This window comes from Pholis gunnellus (assembly GCF_910591455.1).
Source record: "Pholis gunnellus genome assembly, chromosome: 12".
Lineage (NCBI taxonomy): Eukaryota > Metazoa > Chordata > Actinopteri > Perciformes > Pholidae > Pholis > Pholis gunnellus.
In genome coordinates, this window is record NC_136539.1 from 12,439,583 (window position 1) to 12,456,672 (window position 17,090).

A 17,090-nucleotide genomic window follows, 5' to 3' on the forward strand; every position below is an offset into this window, starting at 1 on the left:
CTGAGCTTGTCACCCTATCTCTAAGGATGAGCCCAGCTACCCTACAAAGTAAGCTCATTCCAACCACTTTTCTCTGCAATCACATTCTTTCGGTCACTACCCAAATCTAACGACCATAAATGCTGATGCCGCAACGAACCGCTTGTCTATCTCCTGCTCCATTTTACCCTCACTAGTGAACACCCCAAGATACACTTGAACTCCCTGACGTGCATGCGGCAGTGACTCCCAACCCCAAGGGCACAATCCATGGTTTTCCAGCAGAGGACAATGGCCTCAGACTTGGAGGTACTGACTCTCATCAACCACATCATCTGCACAGAAGATAGCCACAATTCTGTGGTCCCCAAACCGGACACTCTGTTCCCCCTGGCTGCACCTTGAAATCCTGTCCACGAAAATCTCAAACCAGATCGGTGACAAGGGACAACCTCCCTTGACATCTCCAACAGATCTGCAAGAGTAAAGAGCAGGTCCACTGTTCCAGGACAGAATTTGCATTGTTCCTCCTGGATTTGAGGTTCGACAATCCGTCAGAGCCTCCATTCCAGCACCCTAGAATAAACTTTCCCAGGGAGGCTGAGTAGGGTGATACCCCGATAATTGGAGCACACCATCTGGCCACCCTTTTTTAAAGCCACTCTACAGCCACTGTCCCTGATGTTCACACTTGGTGTCAAGGAGCTTTTTGACTGCATGCCTCAGCAACCTCTGCCAGGGATATGGACGGGTCTTGATCCAAGCATTGTTTTCTGAGTTGTCTAACGGTTTGCCAGAACTTCCTTGAGGCAAAAGTCATTCTCCATAGTCTACTCACAGTCGTCCTACAGGGTGGATATGCATTTACAGGACTAAAGCTAAAGGAATTGATTGCAAAGGCTAAATGAATAGGCTAGCCATAACCGATGATAGCTAATGTGCACACAATGAATAAGGCACTGTTTGCCATTGCTTTCCTGCAGCAGATGATAGAACATTTATTGCAAACATCAGAAACTTGAGATTTGACTTTGACTTGTGACCAAAGACTTGAAATTAGATACACAAAGAGTGGATGTCTTTTTCACCAGATGCAATCTTTCTTTCTTATTGTCAATCAAAGATGTTTTACTGGCCCTAAAAAAAATCTTTTGTTCACTTTGGAGCCACTGAGTATCGTCCGATTTTCAGCTGCTCGCTCACAGGTCCACTGTTTCTCCAAAACTCCCCCGTACAAGTCTTATTATTGTTTCCGACAGCAAACTGCAACAGATGTTTTTCTCATTTGTTAGCGTCCCCACATTCCTTTAAGTCTTCAGGTACTGTGATGTTATTGGACCAGTTTTCATGGTCCACAGAACAATCGACCTCCTTGGGGAGCTTGAGAGTGTAAGAGTTCTAACATCATGTTATGACACATGTGAGGTCAACTTTACAAATGTTCAAGCAATTATTATTGTGTATTACACAGTGACAGATATATTTAAATGGTTAAAGTTGATATTGAAAATGTTTGTGGCTACATTCCTGTGACTTTGAAAACTTGGTCCATAATATTGGATATTTCTGACTACATGAGCATAAATCTAAGTTAAAGTTCAGAAAAAAAAAAAAAACATCCCACAGAATTATTTTAGAGTTTAACAACAATGTAGCGTTTCACTTGGATCAGCATAAAACTCTCCTGGTTATCATCAGTACAAAAGATTAAGAACTTGATTTGAAAGTATCTGAAAGCAATAATTTGTACCTTCCAGCCTCTCTTCCAGTCTAGAAGCACCGTAACACCACATTTTGTGTTTCAATATGAATCTGAAAATGGTTTTCCTTTAAAATGTATAATTTAGGCTTTGCAGTGGAAATTGTCACAAAGTCTGCTTCGTTGCATCATTAGAAGAATGAATGAATGGTTAAGAAACCTTCCGTGCATTTAGTGTTGGCCTCTCACTGTGAAAGTAATTGCATTTGAGATCAGGTATGCATGTGACATTTCAGTAAAAGCATGGAAATGTAATTCGTGCATCACTCTCTGAAACGCCTTTAATGACTCAGCTCGTTTTTTACAAAAAGCAGAACCACCCAAGATTCTGACGTCAGATTGCTTATGTTTTCTGCCATCTTTTTATTAAGCACAATATACCACTGCCTTAAGCTCTGAATGTGGATATGGTCACAAACGTTCTTTTTCTTCATTTGAGCTACGAACAATTTGATTTTCTTAATGCAAAAGAATCAAAAGCAACAATTTATTTCAGACGGCAGACGCCTTAAATCAAATACTTGACATACAAGTTATATAGAGCTTCTCTTGTTGGGCAGGATCTTAATCTGCACAAAGTGGTATTAAGAAACCCCTTTACTCAAATGTTGTTGTTTTTTGGGACACAGCAGGGAAGCTACCACATTAGATAGTCTACCTAAAAGTATTTATCATTAATTAGTTGGAAGAGCCACTGGATTCATTCCTGATTTACCAAGTTGATCAGTGTGTGCAGAACAAACCTCAGACATGTCCTTTCTTTTACAACACATCCTCATTAAACAAGAAAACTAAATCTCATTTGTAATAATATTTGTTACCCTTCCAAGGGCAATTCAGCAGTTCTTTTTCCACTTTTTCCATAATGCAAATTAATAAAAGAATAATTGGAAAAGAATGCAACAAAGAGATTCAAACTAAAAATAAACAAAATAGCATTGAAAAGAAGATTACCTGCACATGACGAAGAGTCTCCGACAAAATTTATAATGGCAGCAAAATGTTCTTAAAGGTTGAACTTATACAAATAAGTACACAAGTACTGCTCGCAAAGGAGGGAGGCATTGACGTCAAACAGGACCCAACAGATATTGACCAAGCTCCAATCAACACCAGTCTTGTTAGTCGGCCCAGCTTTGGTGGTAAGTACATTTATTTTCATTACTGCTCTTTATTTAGACTACTTTTATATTGTTATTATTTATATTTGATCCTTTATTCCGTTTTCTGGTTGATTGCAGATCTGTTCTACCAATTGGTTGGTGTCCTTTACGCTTCTTACGTTTCCTGGTTAATTACAGAACTAATCTGCAGAGATGATTATTGTCAAAGCTTATGCTTGTAGGGCGAATTATTAGCCTGTAATTTAAAAAAAATGTATGGACCTTGTATAACAAACGGATTAAGATATTGGGCATATGTTTGCCTATATGTTTGCATATGTAGCTGTATGAAATGCATTAAGCTTATAGCGTCCACATTGCATAATTGTAAAGGTATTTCCTAAAAAAAACAAAAACATTTGTTTTGAGAAACGTGTGTCCGTTTGTAGGTGTTAACTTGCTGAGCTTTTAAAATTGCTAAATGAATGGCCTAATCAGCAATGTTAATTCAACCTACTGATAATCAATGGAAATATGTGACCTGTTGCGTCGTCTGCAGATGGTCCCAGTGCTCCTAAACACACCTGTGGCCACAGTGTTTGTGCTGAGCTGCATGTGTGCCGTGCCGCTGCATAGCCAGAAGCCGGCTCACGGCGACCCCCTGACGGCCCACCGCTCAAACCCGCAGTGCTGGGACTCTTCCTCGGCTCTGCTGCTGGAGATGCGCTCCCCGAGGATCGCTGACACCGTGCCCGCCTTCTGGGACATGATGGTGGTCCTCAGGTCGTCAGAAAACAGCAAACACACGGCGCTGTTTTGGGACCTGGCCCGGGTCTTCTGGGACCTTTATCTGGACTGTGTGCTGTCCATGAGTCACGGCCTGGGTCGGAGACACACCACCGCTTTACACTCCCTCATCACTGACAGTAAGTCTCCATGGTATTCCTCTTCATGTGGGACTAGTCGAAGCTTATATGGCGCCATATTACTGCTATTTTATTTATGTATTTTTTATGTATTAATATTATTAATATACTGCAAAAAGTCAAGTAGCATCTTAACATAACATACATATAAAAAGATGAAAAAGATGCAAGAAAAATAACATAAAAAATATGTCCATTTTAATATGTTTGCCTACAATATAATAACATGAGAGAGCTGTACAGCTTTGTGCAGGATGTGCAAAAACATTTATCAGAGGATGTGCATAAATTCATAGTAAGGAGAATATGTGCAATGTTCAGGGATAATAGTAGATGTGCGTTAATATGGCACATGACATATGTCTAGTAGTTATTACTCACAAGCTATACCCAGAAGATAAAGTGCACAAAGTAGTTGAAATTCACCTTTACCATCAGCATTAAAGTGCATTAGTGTGTGTGTGTGTGTGTGTGTGTGTGTGTGTGTGTGTGTGTGTGTGTGTGTGTGTGTGTTTGTGTGTGTGTCTATGTATGTGGGTCTTTTATAGAGTCCTTCAGATTGAACAGCTCAGGATCTAACACCCGGGCGTGGATCAGTGTCAGAGTGAGACCCAGAGGACACATCAAGACCCTGAAGATCAAAGCCAGATCAAACACACTCTACTACAAATAATTAATATTATTTCCAGGTTATAATATTTCATTCCCCACTGAAAAACTAGAATATTTCACTTTTATTTAAAGATATTACAGGCCTACTTAAAGTATGATTTTTACCTAAAGGTTATCTGTGGCTCTCAATAGTTTCTTATACACAAGCTACTTTATTAGTGGTGATACACCATAAGATGTCCCGATAACTAAAAATTAACTGACAGGGTGGAGGCCTCAGCCGATGCCTTTATTATCTTTATCAAGAGATATGAAATGAAATGAAATGCCGATCAGAAAAGGACATTGTTATCCATTTAAAACAAGTTTCGTAGTTTGTTTAAATCCTTTTAGTCGGGTGAGTTAACACTGAATAAAGAACTATTGTTGCTATGGTTACCTGCAGCTTATTACACCTTACACACTGATTCAAAATGGTGATCAAACATTTGAACCATATTTGATGGTTTATTTTTGCTATCATATGTTCCTATGTGATATGTAACCAATCAAAAGTGAGAATTTGTATGTGATGATGTTTGATTACTTGTTTGTTTGTTTGTTCATTTTAAGAATAAATTAATGTAGCCTGTCATGGCTGTAAGTTGATCATCCTTGACGTAGACTATAATGAGTCAGCAAATTTCCTAAAACAAAATAGACAAAACATTTGGTGGTGCATGACTAAATGATCATAAAAAGGCGTGATGGTTATGACTCAATCCGTGCCCGTTTCTGGTGTCAACTTTTGGGAGCACCTCTGTTTTAGTCAGAATATGTCTGACTTACCGACAGTTCCGCTTTGTGGTTTAAACAAAACAGGGACTTGTGTCAACTTCTGGGCAGTGGTGTATGAAGTACCCAAAAGTGAAGATACCTTCCTGGAAAACGACTCCAGTAAAAGTGAAAGTCGCCTATTAAAATACTACTTGAGTAAAAGTCTTAAAGTATCTGATATTTATTATATATAGCAGCTCCGTGATCTTCGGGCCGCGCTCATTCGCTCTTTTACTTTCGATTTGTACTTCCTTATAATAGCATACTGGGACTTGTTTTTTTAGAGAAACAGACCGACCTGCAACGTCTCCGCTAAGTTCCTACGGGCGTGTGTATTATAGCTCATATATAAATGTATCAGTGGTCTTCAATCGTATACAGTTGACTCACCTCGAGTATGTTGAAGAGGACGACACATATCCTCTTCGGTAGTCGGACCTGCTGAAAACTCATCTCCAAACAGGTATCACACTTTTTTTCAAGTCGATACCTCTGGTTTAATGATTACATCGAGCTGAAATCTAATCGAATCAAAGTTGTTGGATGTTTGATAGTGAAAATGTAGCCGTAAGTGTTAATGTGAGCATGTGCTGGCATGTCAGGCTGTTGTGATTATGCTACTTTTATGACACTTGACACAACAAAATAATCACAAAAGCTCCTCCAGAATACCACGCAGTGCTATCAATGTTTATCTGTGAGGAGACAGAACAGCTGGCATGATGTACCACATACTGTTAATTGTCAAGCCAAATACTAGAAACCAGACATCTGAGTGAAGCTATCTTGTATCTCTTTTTTTTTTAGCACACAAAATGGATTTCCAGAGGCTCCTCTTAGAAGTAGGGAAGGCCCTGAGTAAGGGCGAGGAGAGCGCTTTAGCATTTCTTTGCACTGACTTACTGGGCCGAAACCCGAACACAGTGGAGTCGGCCAGTGACCTCTTCTCTCGTCTGGGGGATCAAGACCACCTCTCTGCTGAGCGACCACACCTGCTCACTGAGCTTCTCCTCATCATCCAACGCACCAAACTGATACGTGACCTCAAGCTCTCTGATGGAGCATCTACAACCAGGAGCCTCATCTCACCTTACAGGTACTATATTTTACTGTTAAGTAAAGCAACAAGCATGATTTAGTTCATAGAAAAACCCCACATTCAAATAGTTTTGAGCTGGTGAAATGCCGTGGAGAAGTTATTCTCTCTGTTATTGTATATAAACGTGTGTGTGTGTGAGTGTGTAGAAAAGATTTATGGCGGCAGAAACTAATTTGAGAATGTCAGAAACTAATTTTTGCACAAATTATATCAGCGTTGATGTTATGCAAAAGATTTTACAGTTAAAAGCAGGGCCGTAATTTGTACTTGTAATTAAATATGAGCGTGCACTTTGAACTTCACTGTGGGAAGTTTGCACGCTGAGTATCACAGACAGTTTAATCTATACTATAATGTACACAGATTCTTATTCTAGTCTTTTTGTCACCGTCTATTTAATATACACACATTTTATTTAGACATTCTAAAATCTTTTCTAAGCATTCACAAACTTTCATTTTTAATAGTTTTCTTTTACATGTTTACTAATATACAACAAGAGACAATTTCTGATTATCTCTGAATATAATTTGACACGCTCTAAATCTTACTGACCCTCATTTAAGCGCATAGGTATCAGCCATGACGCCTTTATGATTTAACTAATCAAAAAAATCAAACTACTTAACTCAATATAGGAAATAATCCCAATCAGCGTTGCATCCTCATTGCTAAATGTATCCAGTGACCTCAGAATGGTGAGCTACTGTTTGTCCAGTCAAGCACCAGGCCTCCTTTGACAACATTGAACAGTTTTACTTACATTTATTTTTTTTGCCTGTATTTCCAGGAAGCTGCTTTACAACCTGTCTGAGGAGATTACTGATGATGACCTGAAAGATGTGAAGTTCTTGTTAAATAAATGTCTTCCACGTAAAACACTGGAGGAAAATGTTGTGAGTTTATTCTTGATCTAAAAGATACATTTTTAAAAACATTTTTACTGTTAATTATATATGACATACACCGAATTTAATATTCTGCTTCTGCTATAAAGTATTCGTCATAATTACGTTATGGTAAACATTTTTTGCTTAACTTTTCAGCCTACACTAAATGTCTTCCTGGCGATGGAGCACAAGGACCTCATCAGTGACAATAATCTAACTTTACTGGAGAACATCATTTCCACAGTCTGTCCCGTGTTGAAAGACAAGATCAGCGAGTTTAAAGCACAACAGGGTAAGATGCAGAAAAATAGTCGCATTGCAAATGTTACTTGCAAAAACAAATGTGGGAATGAGGATACAAAGCAGACACTGGAGACAGTAGGTTTACTTTTAAAGAGTTTAATTCAGAATTGAGAGGTGAGAGAAGCAGCACAGGAAACAGCAGGGCCTCCAAGAAGCCCCCTGAGGAGACATTGCATTGACTTTAACATGAATTACCCGGATACTAACTCTCGCCTTAAGCACAGCCACTACCTAATCTTAACCCTTACCTGAACCTTAACAAACTGCATACATTTCTTATATCACTTCCATCTAATCTTACTTGTGTTATTTCTAACTACAGTAACTCACAACAGTCCTGTAGCTCAAGAATCAGGCCGACCAAGGTCTAAGTCGTTCCCTATTGCACCAAACCAGGTACGTTCTTTGATATTACTTTGAATCCATCTGAGTTTCTGTGACAGATCTCTACGATAATTGTATGGCCACATTGACATGAAGTTACAGGCGTCATGTTACTGACACTGTATTCTATCTGTGTAGCCATTTGCTTTGTTTTTGCTGCGTTTGTTATTAGGCCCTTGAATCTTTAGGTCCAGAGAGGTGTGCCTCGTGTGGACCGTCAGGTAAAAAGATGTCTTAAGATCATTTTGAAACACTATGGTGTGGTATATTAAAATATTGTACAGTGTGACATAATTATGAGATACAAAGTTATAAAACAAATAAACATGAAACTTAGGCGATGGATTTTTTTCTTTCAAATGGCAGATGTTGCATCCATATTTACTTTAACTATCGTAATGTTTTTTTCTTTCTCTCAAACATCTCTAATTATAATGCTACAATAATTGCACTTTACACACTGAACATATATTGTATTTTTAGTCATTTTGTTACATTTTTCTTCCCAGGAGAATTCCAATCGTTGGCTGAGGTGAGAATGTGCCATTAAAAGTTCTATGACAAATACATTTTGACATATTCTGTGTCTTAAGGAAAATGTATTTTGTGTCACACACAGTCCAACGAGTATACTTCCAACACCTCTATGGGTGAGTCTTGTGTTGTGTCACAATTGAGACATTGTAAGTGCAGTGCAGTGGATGGATTTACTCTGAATCTTCTTGTATCAATTTCCTAGATTTGCCAAATGTGTTTCCTGGTGGAGATGAGTGTGAGGCCCTGACGCTTGGACTGAGTGGTTTGAACACTGAAACAAGCCGCTGTGCCTCCTTCAAAGGTCTTTCTGTGTTTCTGTGTCAAGCTGTGAAGAAATTACATGTCAGACCTTATAACTATTCAAATGACATTTCTGCCCGTAATCATCTGTCCCTTAGTGAAGATAGATCCTGTGGAAACGTCTCAAGAAAAGAAGGCCTCCTCTGAACCACAGACGTCTCAGACTACAAACACAAACATTGAGGTGTGTTTGAGCGTTTTATCATTTCTTCTACAAGTACATGTGCTCAAGTAATGTGGCACTGCATTTGTTGTGAAGAAGCACAGTTATTGTTTAAACACGTTACTTGTGGCAAAAAAAGTACATCATTGTATCAAAGTGCAAGCGTTACACTGAATCCTGTCTTGGGTTACGGATTTTTCTCTGTAGGGTTTGGAAGAATATCCCATGAATGCAGCAAAGCGGGGTATTTGTTTGATAGTAAACAACCACAACTTCACTAATTCCATGCATTATCTCAAAAACCGGGAGGGGACAATACTCGATGAAGGTAAGCTTATATGTAATTGGTGCAAACTGGTGCTCAGTCTGTATTCAGGCATATCGCTGCATGTTTGTAATTTACACTTAACTGTGTGTCTTCCAGAGTGTCTGCAGAAAGTGTTTACGTGGCTCGGCTTTGAGGTAGAGATAAAGAGGGACTGTAAGAGGGAGGAGATGCTGTCTGCGTTGCAGGAGCTCGGCAGCAGAAGCCACAGTCAGATGGACTGTCTGGTATGCTGCGTCCTCAGCCACGGCAGGGAGGGATGTGTGTACGGCGTGGACGGCCTCATCGTCAAGATTGAGGAGCTGAAGGAACCTTTCAACGGGTTAAAGTGCGCCTCTTTGGCAGAAAAACCCAAGCTGTTTTTCATCCAGGCCTGCCAGGGCACCAGCGAGCAGAAGGCTGTCAACATTTGTGCTGATGGTCCTGCATGCAGTCCTGCATGCAGTCCTGTTTGCAGCGATGCTTCTAAAGCTATTGATTCCATCCCGTCCGATGCAGATTTCCTGCTGGCAATGTCCACCCTTCCTTCTTTCGTCTCTTTCAGAGACAAGACAAAGGGCACGTGGTTTATTCAGTCATTGTGCCAAAACCTTGTCCGGCTGGTGCCAAGGTTAGTGAAGCAAAACATCAGATATTGTTAAATTATATATTTTTTTGTGGTGGAAAGTACATTTACTCAAGTATTATATTTAATGACTATTTTTCATCTTGTTTATTTGACTACCCAACAGTATGGGAAATAGTTCAATTTAGCTCCACCAACCATAAAATGAATGCAACTGTTACATATTCTTACTTCAATTATGATAATCCAATAATATGATAATATACACAGACGGAGACCATTCAGCATAATGAGTACATTTTGTCGCTAATACTTCCATACTATCTGCCTTATAACTATACTTATATCACATTTCAAATGCAGGTCTAATACTTGTAATGGAGTATTTTTATTGAGTGCTATTGCTAGTTTTACTTGAAGTAAGTGATTTGAATATTCATGAGTTGAATGATTTGAATTACTGTTTTGATATGTGATAGTTTGAGATTAGAGAATATCTCATTTTTAGGTGTCTTTCTTAGTTTTTTATTTCACTATCTCACAGTAGCTTTTGTTTTTTTTCCAGTTCCTGTGACCTCGTGTCTATCCTGACAAAGGTAAATGCAGATGTTAGCCAGATGACTGATTCCACCGGTCAAAAAAAGCAGATGCCTCAGCCAGCCTTCTCTCTCAGGAAGAAAGTGGTCTTTCCGATCCCTGAAGCCGCTCCCCCCCGCCTGCCGCACAATAATCTGCTGCCTGTTTGATAGACTCACTCAGATGATCCCTGAGACACAAGTATTTTTGTCTTACATGTTGAATGTCAATGAACTGTTTGAGCTAATTATTCACATTGATCCAGATGTAAATGCAACAACCAACATCCTCTTCGTGATTTCTATTTCTACTTTTTGATATTAATGTGATGGAATTATTGTTGCTGTTGTCAAATAATATCATTGCATACAAACAGCTGCCACACATCAGAAATCCATGAAATTTTCTACAATTGATGCAATAAATTGCACTGCCATTGTGACACTATTTTTGTAATTTCTCTTCATTTTGGTTGTGAATGTGCATGTAAATGCGCCCTTTAAAATGTTCTGTTCCAGTCTATTACATTCGTAACTTGCTGAGTCTTTAATGCTTCTCTTTCATGGTTCAGCTTGACATTTACATAATGCCACAAATGTGCGACAAAGTTGATAATGTGAATCCACCAAATAGTGCTCAAAGAATTATTTGATGAATTGAGTAGTCAATCAATGGCACATTAATCTCAATCCATTTTATTTATTGATCAAATTATTGATAAAATTATTGATAAATTGATCCAAAAAGTAATTGACAGATTAATTAAAAAGGAAAATACTTGTTACCTGCAGCTCTATTATAATTATAATTATAATTACAATTATTTATTTTTTTACTTCATTTAAAATATGTTTTTATCAACAAACAAAACAACATAAACACATGAAGGTAAGGGCTACATGGTATGCAGAGACATCTACGTTCATACAAACACATATACATTCTGTACAGACATATATATATATACATATATAGTACATTCATATCCACATATTTCATCTAGGGTGTCCCTCAACAAAAATAAACAAAAATAAAACGTGGACTTTTTCACTTCAAACCAAAACTCTACACTTTCTGTCTGCCGCTTGTTATGTTATAAATAAATCATATCCAGCCATGAAAGTAACCAGTGTCTTTAAGATTACATATGAGGAGGTTTTAAATGTACTGAACTCTAGTAACAAATGATCCCTGAACTGTTTAGACTCTGAGGCAGACACTTCACACCTTCACCAGCAGGGGGCGGTAAACACTTTAGAATGCAGATGACCCGTTTGTGACCCGGATGTTGATATGAAGGTGCATTCCGTATTTTCCCCCGGCCGGGTTACAATGAAGAATTGTTAGCATTTTCAGGCCATTTCACATCCTTCACAATAACAAAACTAAATGCCCAGAATAATAGAGATTCACCCGCAGTATAGTCTTTAGTCAGCCCGCAAACAAAACGACACAAACATGTCTCAAGAAGGATATCAGTCAGCCTCCACGGACACAAGGTTTGTTGATTTATTATTACTCTAAACGTGTGCTATGAATAAACAATAACATGTCGACAGTATTCAACAGGCTGAGATAATAATAAAATAATAATAATAATGTATGAATGACAGGAGAGGACTGCGTCAACGCGGAGCTACCGTTAGCTTAGCTGGACGTATATCTGAGGATTTTAAAGACACGAATTCAATGTTTTCTTCACTGTCAACACGCTGTGGATGTTTGGAAACTACCTCATTGTTTCTAGCGAATCATCATCTCACCCCCCAAACACACACACGCAGTGTATTTAATGCATTTATGTTGTCTGTTGTCCTAAAACTGTGTCTATGTGATAGATACATGTGTGTGTCTTTCCGTTCCTCTCCCTCCTTTTCTAATATTTAATTGTTTTGGTTTCTGAATTTGATTAATTATGTATATCCAACAATATATGTTTGTTGAAAAATTCATTGAAAATGATTTATTAAGAAAAGAGTGTGAGTAGGGTCTTGTTAGAGAGTAAACACTAATTGTAGCAACTATAAACAGACCTCAGTTAATTAATAAAGTGCAAGAGGGCTGAGGCCAAATAGTTAGAAATTGAATGGTGGTCAATGGTAGTTCACAGAATATGAAGGCATGCTGTCATAGAGCCATGCAAAGGTGTGGATTTGGTATATAAATGTATACGTACTGTGTATTTTCATGTTAATTAAAAAGCTTAATTGCAGCAGTATTCAAAAAAAGTAGAAGAGAATAGATCCTTTTGAATTAAATAGCCCCATAATGATTATGATAATAGCCTTTGTCAGAAACATCTGATCAAATCACATTCAGTTTGAAGTCAACATGATGATGCTTTAGATGCAACGATGGAGACGCAGTGCTTGCTGCCTGTGTGCATGTAAACTTGTTCTTCAATGTTTTGTTTTCTTAATGCTTATAGACTTGCCGTGTCATCCCATCGTTTGATGCACTACAGATTGTGGAACATGTTTCATTATTGCAGACGTACAAAACACCACCACACAGAGGACTGAGACCTTGAGTATTTGCCAGTTTCACAGCAGGACAGCCTCGAGCCCTCGTAATAGCAACCGCCCCAGTTAATCTGGACTGTTTGTGGTGTTCAATGCAGCTTGAATACACACGAGACGCAGAGGACCAACCCCAGGAAGACACCGATACAAATCCTGCATGAATATGGCACCAAAAGTGGCAACCTTCCTGTGTACGTGATGGAGAAGGCCGAAGGAGAGGCTCACCAACCCCACTTTGTCTTCAGCGTGACAATCGGAGAAGTTGGCTGCACAGGTGAGTCCCTGTCCCGCCTCCTGCTGTGCTGACAGCTGCCTGTCACTCCGTGAAGCCTTTCGATTTGACTTGAAAGTCACACGTTGATGAATTAGAAAGAGCGCCTCCAGCTGCCGACGCATTACTTGTCGCTTTCGTGCTTCATCGTCGGTCTGTTGCCGCAGTACACGCTTGAATATTGCCTCTATATGCCGTGTTTGTTTATCTACGGTGTCTCACTTCAGGCATAGAACAGTGCAGGTCCAGAGAAGTGGACGAGAGGCATTTACAAAGCTGTGCGTGTGAAGGTGACAATAAATAACCCAGTGCTTACATGTGCCATCTTCAAACAACGGTCTGCTCTTGAAAGGGGACGGATTCGTCTCTGTGTTATTTTATGTTCCCTCCAGTAGCATCGAGGGTGAACCTGTACGTTCCAGAATACACCATATTTATTCTTTAGTGACTTGAGGCTGTGGTGCTATTTTCTATCAGACTGTAAAATACCATTTCTGTTGTGTGCGTGTGCGTGTGCGTGTGCGTGTGTGTGTGTGTGTGTGTGTGTGTGTGTTTTCAGGTCAGGGTCCTAGTAAAAAGGCTGCTAAACACCAGGCTGCAGAGGCTGCCCTGAATATTCTACAGATAGATGCCGGCAAAGTGTGAGTAGAGCTGAAATTATTATTGACATAAAATTGATTGGCAGTAATTATTATAATTGATTGAATAGTTTTAAGTAATTTTTTTGTATGTGATGTAAATATGTGTCCTCTATAATAGTGAACTGAATGTATTATGTATCTGCTTGGGTGATAATGGCATTTCACACAACTTTCTGAGATGATAAATGGAGAAAGTAATCTGCAGATTAGTTGATAATGAAAATGATCTTTAGGTTGCAGCAATAAGTTGAGTCCTTGTCTTTGAACCAGGTCTCTTATGAGCTTTTTAGCTGTGGTTGGTAACTTCTGTGATGTCATTCTCATCAGGAACGTTCCCGTGAAGTCTGAGAGTAACGGTGTTGTAGCAGAAACAAACAACCATCCCAACTCAGTGGGGATACTGCAGGTGTGTTAATCATGTGTGTGTGTGTGTGTGTCTGTGTGATGGTTTATTAGCAAATCTTTGTGTTTATGTAGTTGAAGATTTTCAGATTAAAGAGTAATCACATAAGTAGGGAAAGCCTGGTGTGTTTTCTTCTAGGGGTTAAAAATGTACCCGCGATGGAAAGTGTCTTGCAGCAAAATGTCCTTTATTATGTGCACAATAAATATTCATTCATTGCTTTCTCTTATTTCTCCTCCCAGGAGTTAGCGTTGCAGAGAGGATGGCGTCTTCCTGAATACACAGTTTTAATGGAGGCTGGTCCGCCACACAAGAGAGAATTCACGGTTACTTGTAGAATGGAGTCGCTGTCAGAGAAGGGTGCGGGTGCTTTTGTGTAAAATCTATTAAAGTGTCGGCCATTTTGTGTTGTTGTTCCTCCTGTTCTTCATCTCTTGTCTTATGTTTCGACAGCTGTAGGAAATTCAAAAAAGGGAGCGAAGAAGGCAGCTGCGGAGAAAATGGTGTCCAAACTTCAGAGTCTGTCCGGCTGTTCTGAAATCACATGGGTACGTCAAATAGTTTCCACCCTTCTGAAGTGACCACTGGAGGCAACACGTCTTAAGACATCCTCTTAAAGTTAAAAGTCTTAGAATTGTTTTTTTGTGTTACATTTCATTCTTCAGACGCCGAAACCAAGCGTCCGATTTGAGAACTTAAGGAACTCATCGGCGGAGAATATATCTTCACTGAGAAGAAACCCGCTGAGCATTCCCAACACAGATTATATTCAGATGATGTTGGAGCTGTCCAAGGAGCAGGGCTTCGAGGTCACGTACTTCGACATTGGTGAGAGAACACACACCACTGATAATACATCTATCGATAGAAAAACAACCAGTAGACAGTTAAAATCTGTTTATCACTGACAGAACAAAACGGCTGTGAGTTATTAATAAAACCAGCTATAAATACTCTAAAGGATTTCTATCATTTGTAGCATTAGCATTATTTTATCAGATCTCTGATACAGCTGTGGGAGAGCGGACAGTGAACATTGAGGCTGATGTCAATTCAGTAACACTGAATGAAATGCCACTAAAAGTACTTTACAGAGAGATAATTACTGACTATAAATACATTTAATGGGTTTTCTGACCACAAACGGTATGAAACATGTGGTTTGTAGCATCCTCAATGATGGCAGATGTGGATTGATTTCTGGGCTGGCGGACGGGAGGAAGCGTAATTAGCTGAATGGAAAAGCCCACAAAGAAATCCCTTTTTGATTTATTTTTGCAGATGAGCTGACGGTGAACGGCCAGTACCAGTGCCTGGCGGAGCTGTCCACCTCGCCGGTCACCGTGTGCCACGGCACCGGCATTTCCTGTAGCAACGCTCACAACGACGCGGCACACAGCGCCCTCCAGTACATCAAGATCATGGCCTCCACCAAGTAAAAACCTCCCGCTTCACCCGTCACCGTCACCAGCTGAGGTCCAGTGATGATCAGGCTGTAGATTGTACTCACCACTCGTCTTCCTGCCACTGGACGCTATAAGGTCAAGGTATATTTTTATATAAAAGTATGTGTCACAAAGCAGGTCGCGATGCATAATAACTCTCCGCACACTGACTGGAATCAGGCAGCTTTCGAGCAGTATTTGTGAGGTGACGAACCTTCTCAACATTAAGAATCCAATATGAGCGAAATGTTGTCTTCAGGTTGTTAGAATACCATCATGTTTTACTTGAGTGTCCAACATACTATATTTAAGCAAATGCACATGTGTAAATGAGATAGCAGCAGTGAATAATATGAAGCACTTCCACATTTCTACATAAGAAGTTTATGTTGTATTTATCCACATTTGTTGTCTTGCTTTAATGGGACCTTTCTGATCAGGATGCAAATGTTTTTAAAGTTCCTGTTCTCTTAATTACATCCCCCCCCCCCCTCTGTAGCATTATATTGAGCCAATAGAAGATCTTAAACTTTTAATTTGCTTCAGAGATACCTGCCTTTCTGTTAAACTGTAAAAATGAGAGTGAATTGTAAAAGAGAAATGTTTTTGTCTTTTATTTGGTCATTTTGATCTACAGGTCAAAGTAGTTTTTCCCTCATTTCCATTCTTCCATCTGTCGGTATGCAATCTACAGTACAACCCCTGCGGTCTGTATCTGGTTGGCACTCAAAATAGATAAAAGATGTAAATTCATATTCTCATCCTTCTGCTCTGTTGCCGTTTCCTTTTCTCAGTGTGCCTCATAATACCGTGTGATGTATTTAATAAGTTTAGGAACGCATCCCTGGTGGAGAGCAGCAGCAACATGTGTATGAATCCAGAAAATAAACACTAAATGTCAACAAGTGTCCGTTTCTGTGAATGATGGCACAGATGGACGGTATTGAGAACAGCATTGTTATTGAATGGAACGTCTCTCGCGGGAGCCGACCACCTGACGGCCAGCAATTTATGAGGCGGCGTGTTTCGCTGCATCAGTTCAAAGGCAATTACTCCAGGCCCTGTGCACTGATGTAATCACTCTTGATCTGTGTGGTTTCATAACTAAGAGACAAGAAGGCGCATGTCAATCTTTGTTCACCATCTAGTATTTATAGAGCCGAGCACTATTTGTGTATTTGAGAAAGGACATTTGTCCGACTAATATTGTGATTTCAATTACGATACTTTTGTTTAACTACGCTTGTGTTTGTGGTCTACGTTGTAATAAACAACATGCGTTTATCCTCAGCATAATCACATTTGACTTGTTTCTACACAAATAGAATCGGAGAGAAATAATGAAGATGACTCTTGTCAGAAAATAAGTCAACTTCTCTGAGGCTGCTGCTTAAGTTAACATTGAACCTGCAACAACTGTTTTTTTTGTCAATTGACTAATCTGTTACAAATGAACCTCACACTCCTCCTC

The 17,090-nt window shown here is 39.4% G+C and overlaps 2 protein-coding genes across 4 annotated transcripts; both read left to right on the forward strand.

Moving 5' to 3' along the window:
* Positions 1-5,485: 5,485 nt before the first annotated feature.
* Positions 5,486-10,769, forward strand: casp10 (caspase 10, apoptosis-related cysteine peptidase). Of its 2 annotated transcripts, none has more exons than XM_079170561.1 (13): positions 5,486-5,658; positions 6,003-6,291; positions 7,085-7,190; positions 7,341-7,476; positions 7,810-7,883; positions 8,044-8,092; positions 8,381-8,403; positions 8,491-8,521; positions 8,611-8,709; positions 8,807-8,892; positions 9,079-9,199; positions 9,296-9,806; positions 10,327-10,769. In XM_079170561.1, the coding sequence occupies exons 2-13, from the start codon at positions 6,011-6,013 to the stop codon at positions 10,505-10,507; spliced, it is 1,698 nt and encodes a 565-aa protein (XP_079026687.1). In that variant the 5' UTR covers positions 5,486-5,658; positions 6,003-6,010; the 3' UTR covers positions 10,508-10,769. The 2 variants fall into 2 exon arrangements, with proteins under 2 accessions (XP_079026687.1, XP_079026688.1); XM_079170562.1 differs by having other exon boundaries at positions 7,085-7,187.
* Positions 10,770-11,667: 898 nt separating this feature from the next.
* Positions 11,668-16,584, forward strand: prkra (protein kinase, interferon-inducible double stranded RNA dependent activator). 2 transcript variants are annotated; one of them, XM_079169856.1, is made up of 8 exons: positions 11,668-11,836; positions 12,958-13,133; positions 13,690-13,771; positions 14,099-14,177; positions 14,417-14,534; positions 14,628-14,722; positions 14,840-15,002; positions 15,456-16,584. In XM_079169856.1, exons 1-8 carry the CDS (start codon positions 11,796-11,798, stop codon positions 15,611-15,613), a joined length of 912 nt encoding a protein of 303 aa, XP_079025982.1. In that variant the 5' UTR covers positions 11,668-11,795; the 3' UTR covers positions 15,614-16,584. The 2 variants fall into 2 exon arrangements, with proteins under 2 accessions (XP_079025982.1, XP_079025983.1); XM_079169857.1 differs by having other exon boundaries at positions 11,740-11,836; positions 12,829-13,133.
* Positions 16,585-17,090: the final 506 nt, after the last annotated feature.

Coding starts and splice junctions, on each gene's coding strand:
- casp10 (XM_079170561.1), top strand. CDS start 6,011: ATGGATTTCCAGAGGCTCCTCTTAGAAGTAGGGAAGGCCCTGAGTAAG. Junction 9,200..9,295: donor GGGGACAATACTCGATGAAG/GTAAGCTTATAT, acceptor TGTGTCTTCCAG/AGTGTCTGCAGAAAGTGTTT. Junction 9,807..10,326: donor CTTGTCCGGCTGGTGCCAAG/GTTAGTGAAGCA, acceptor TTTTTTTTCCAG/TTCCTGTGACCTCGTGTCTA.
- prkra (XM_079169856.1), top strand. CDS start 11,796: ATGTCTCAAGAAGGATATCAGTCAGCCTCCACGGACACAAG. Junction 14,178..14,416: donor ACTCAGTGGGGATACTGCAG/GTGTGTTAATCA, acceptor TTCTCCTCCCAG/GAGTTAGCGTTGCAGAGAGG. Junction 15,003..15,455: donor GGTCACGTACTTCGACATTG/GTGAGAGAACAC, acceptor TTATTTTTGCAG/ATGAGCTGACGGTGAACGGC.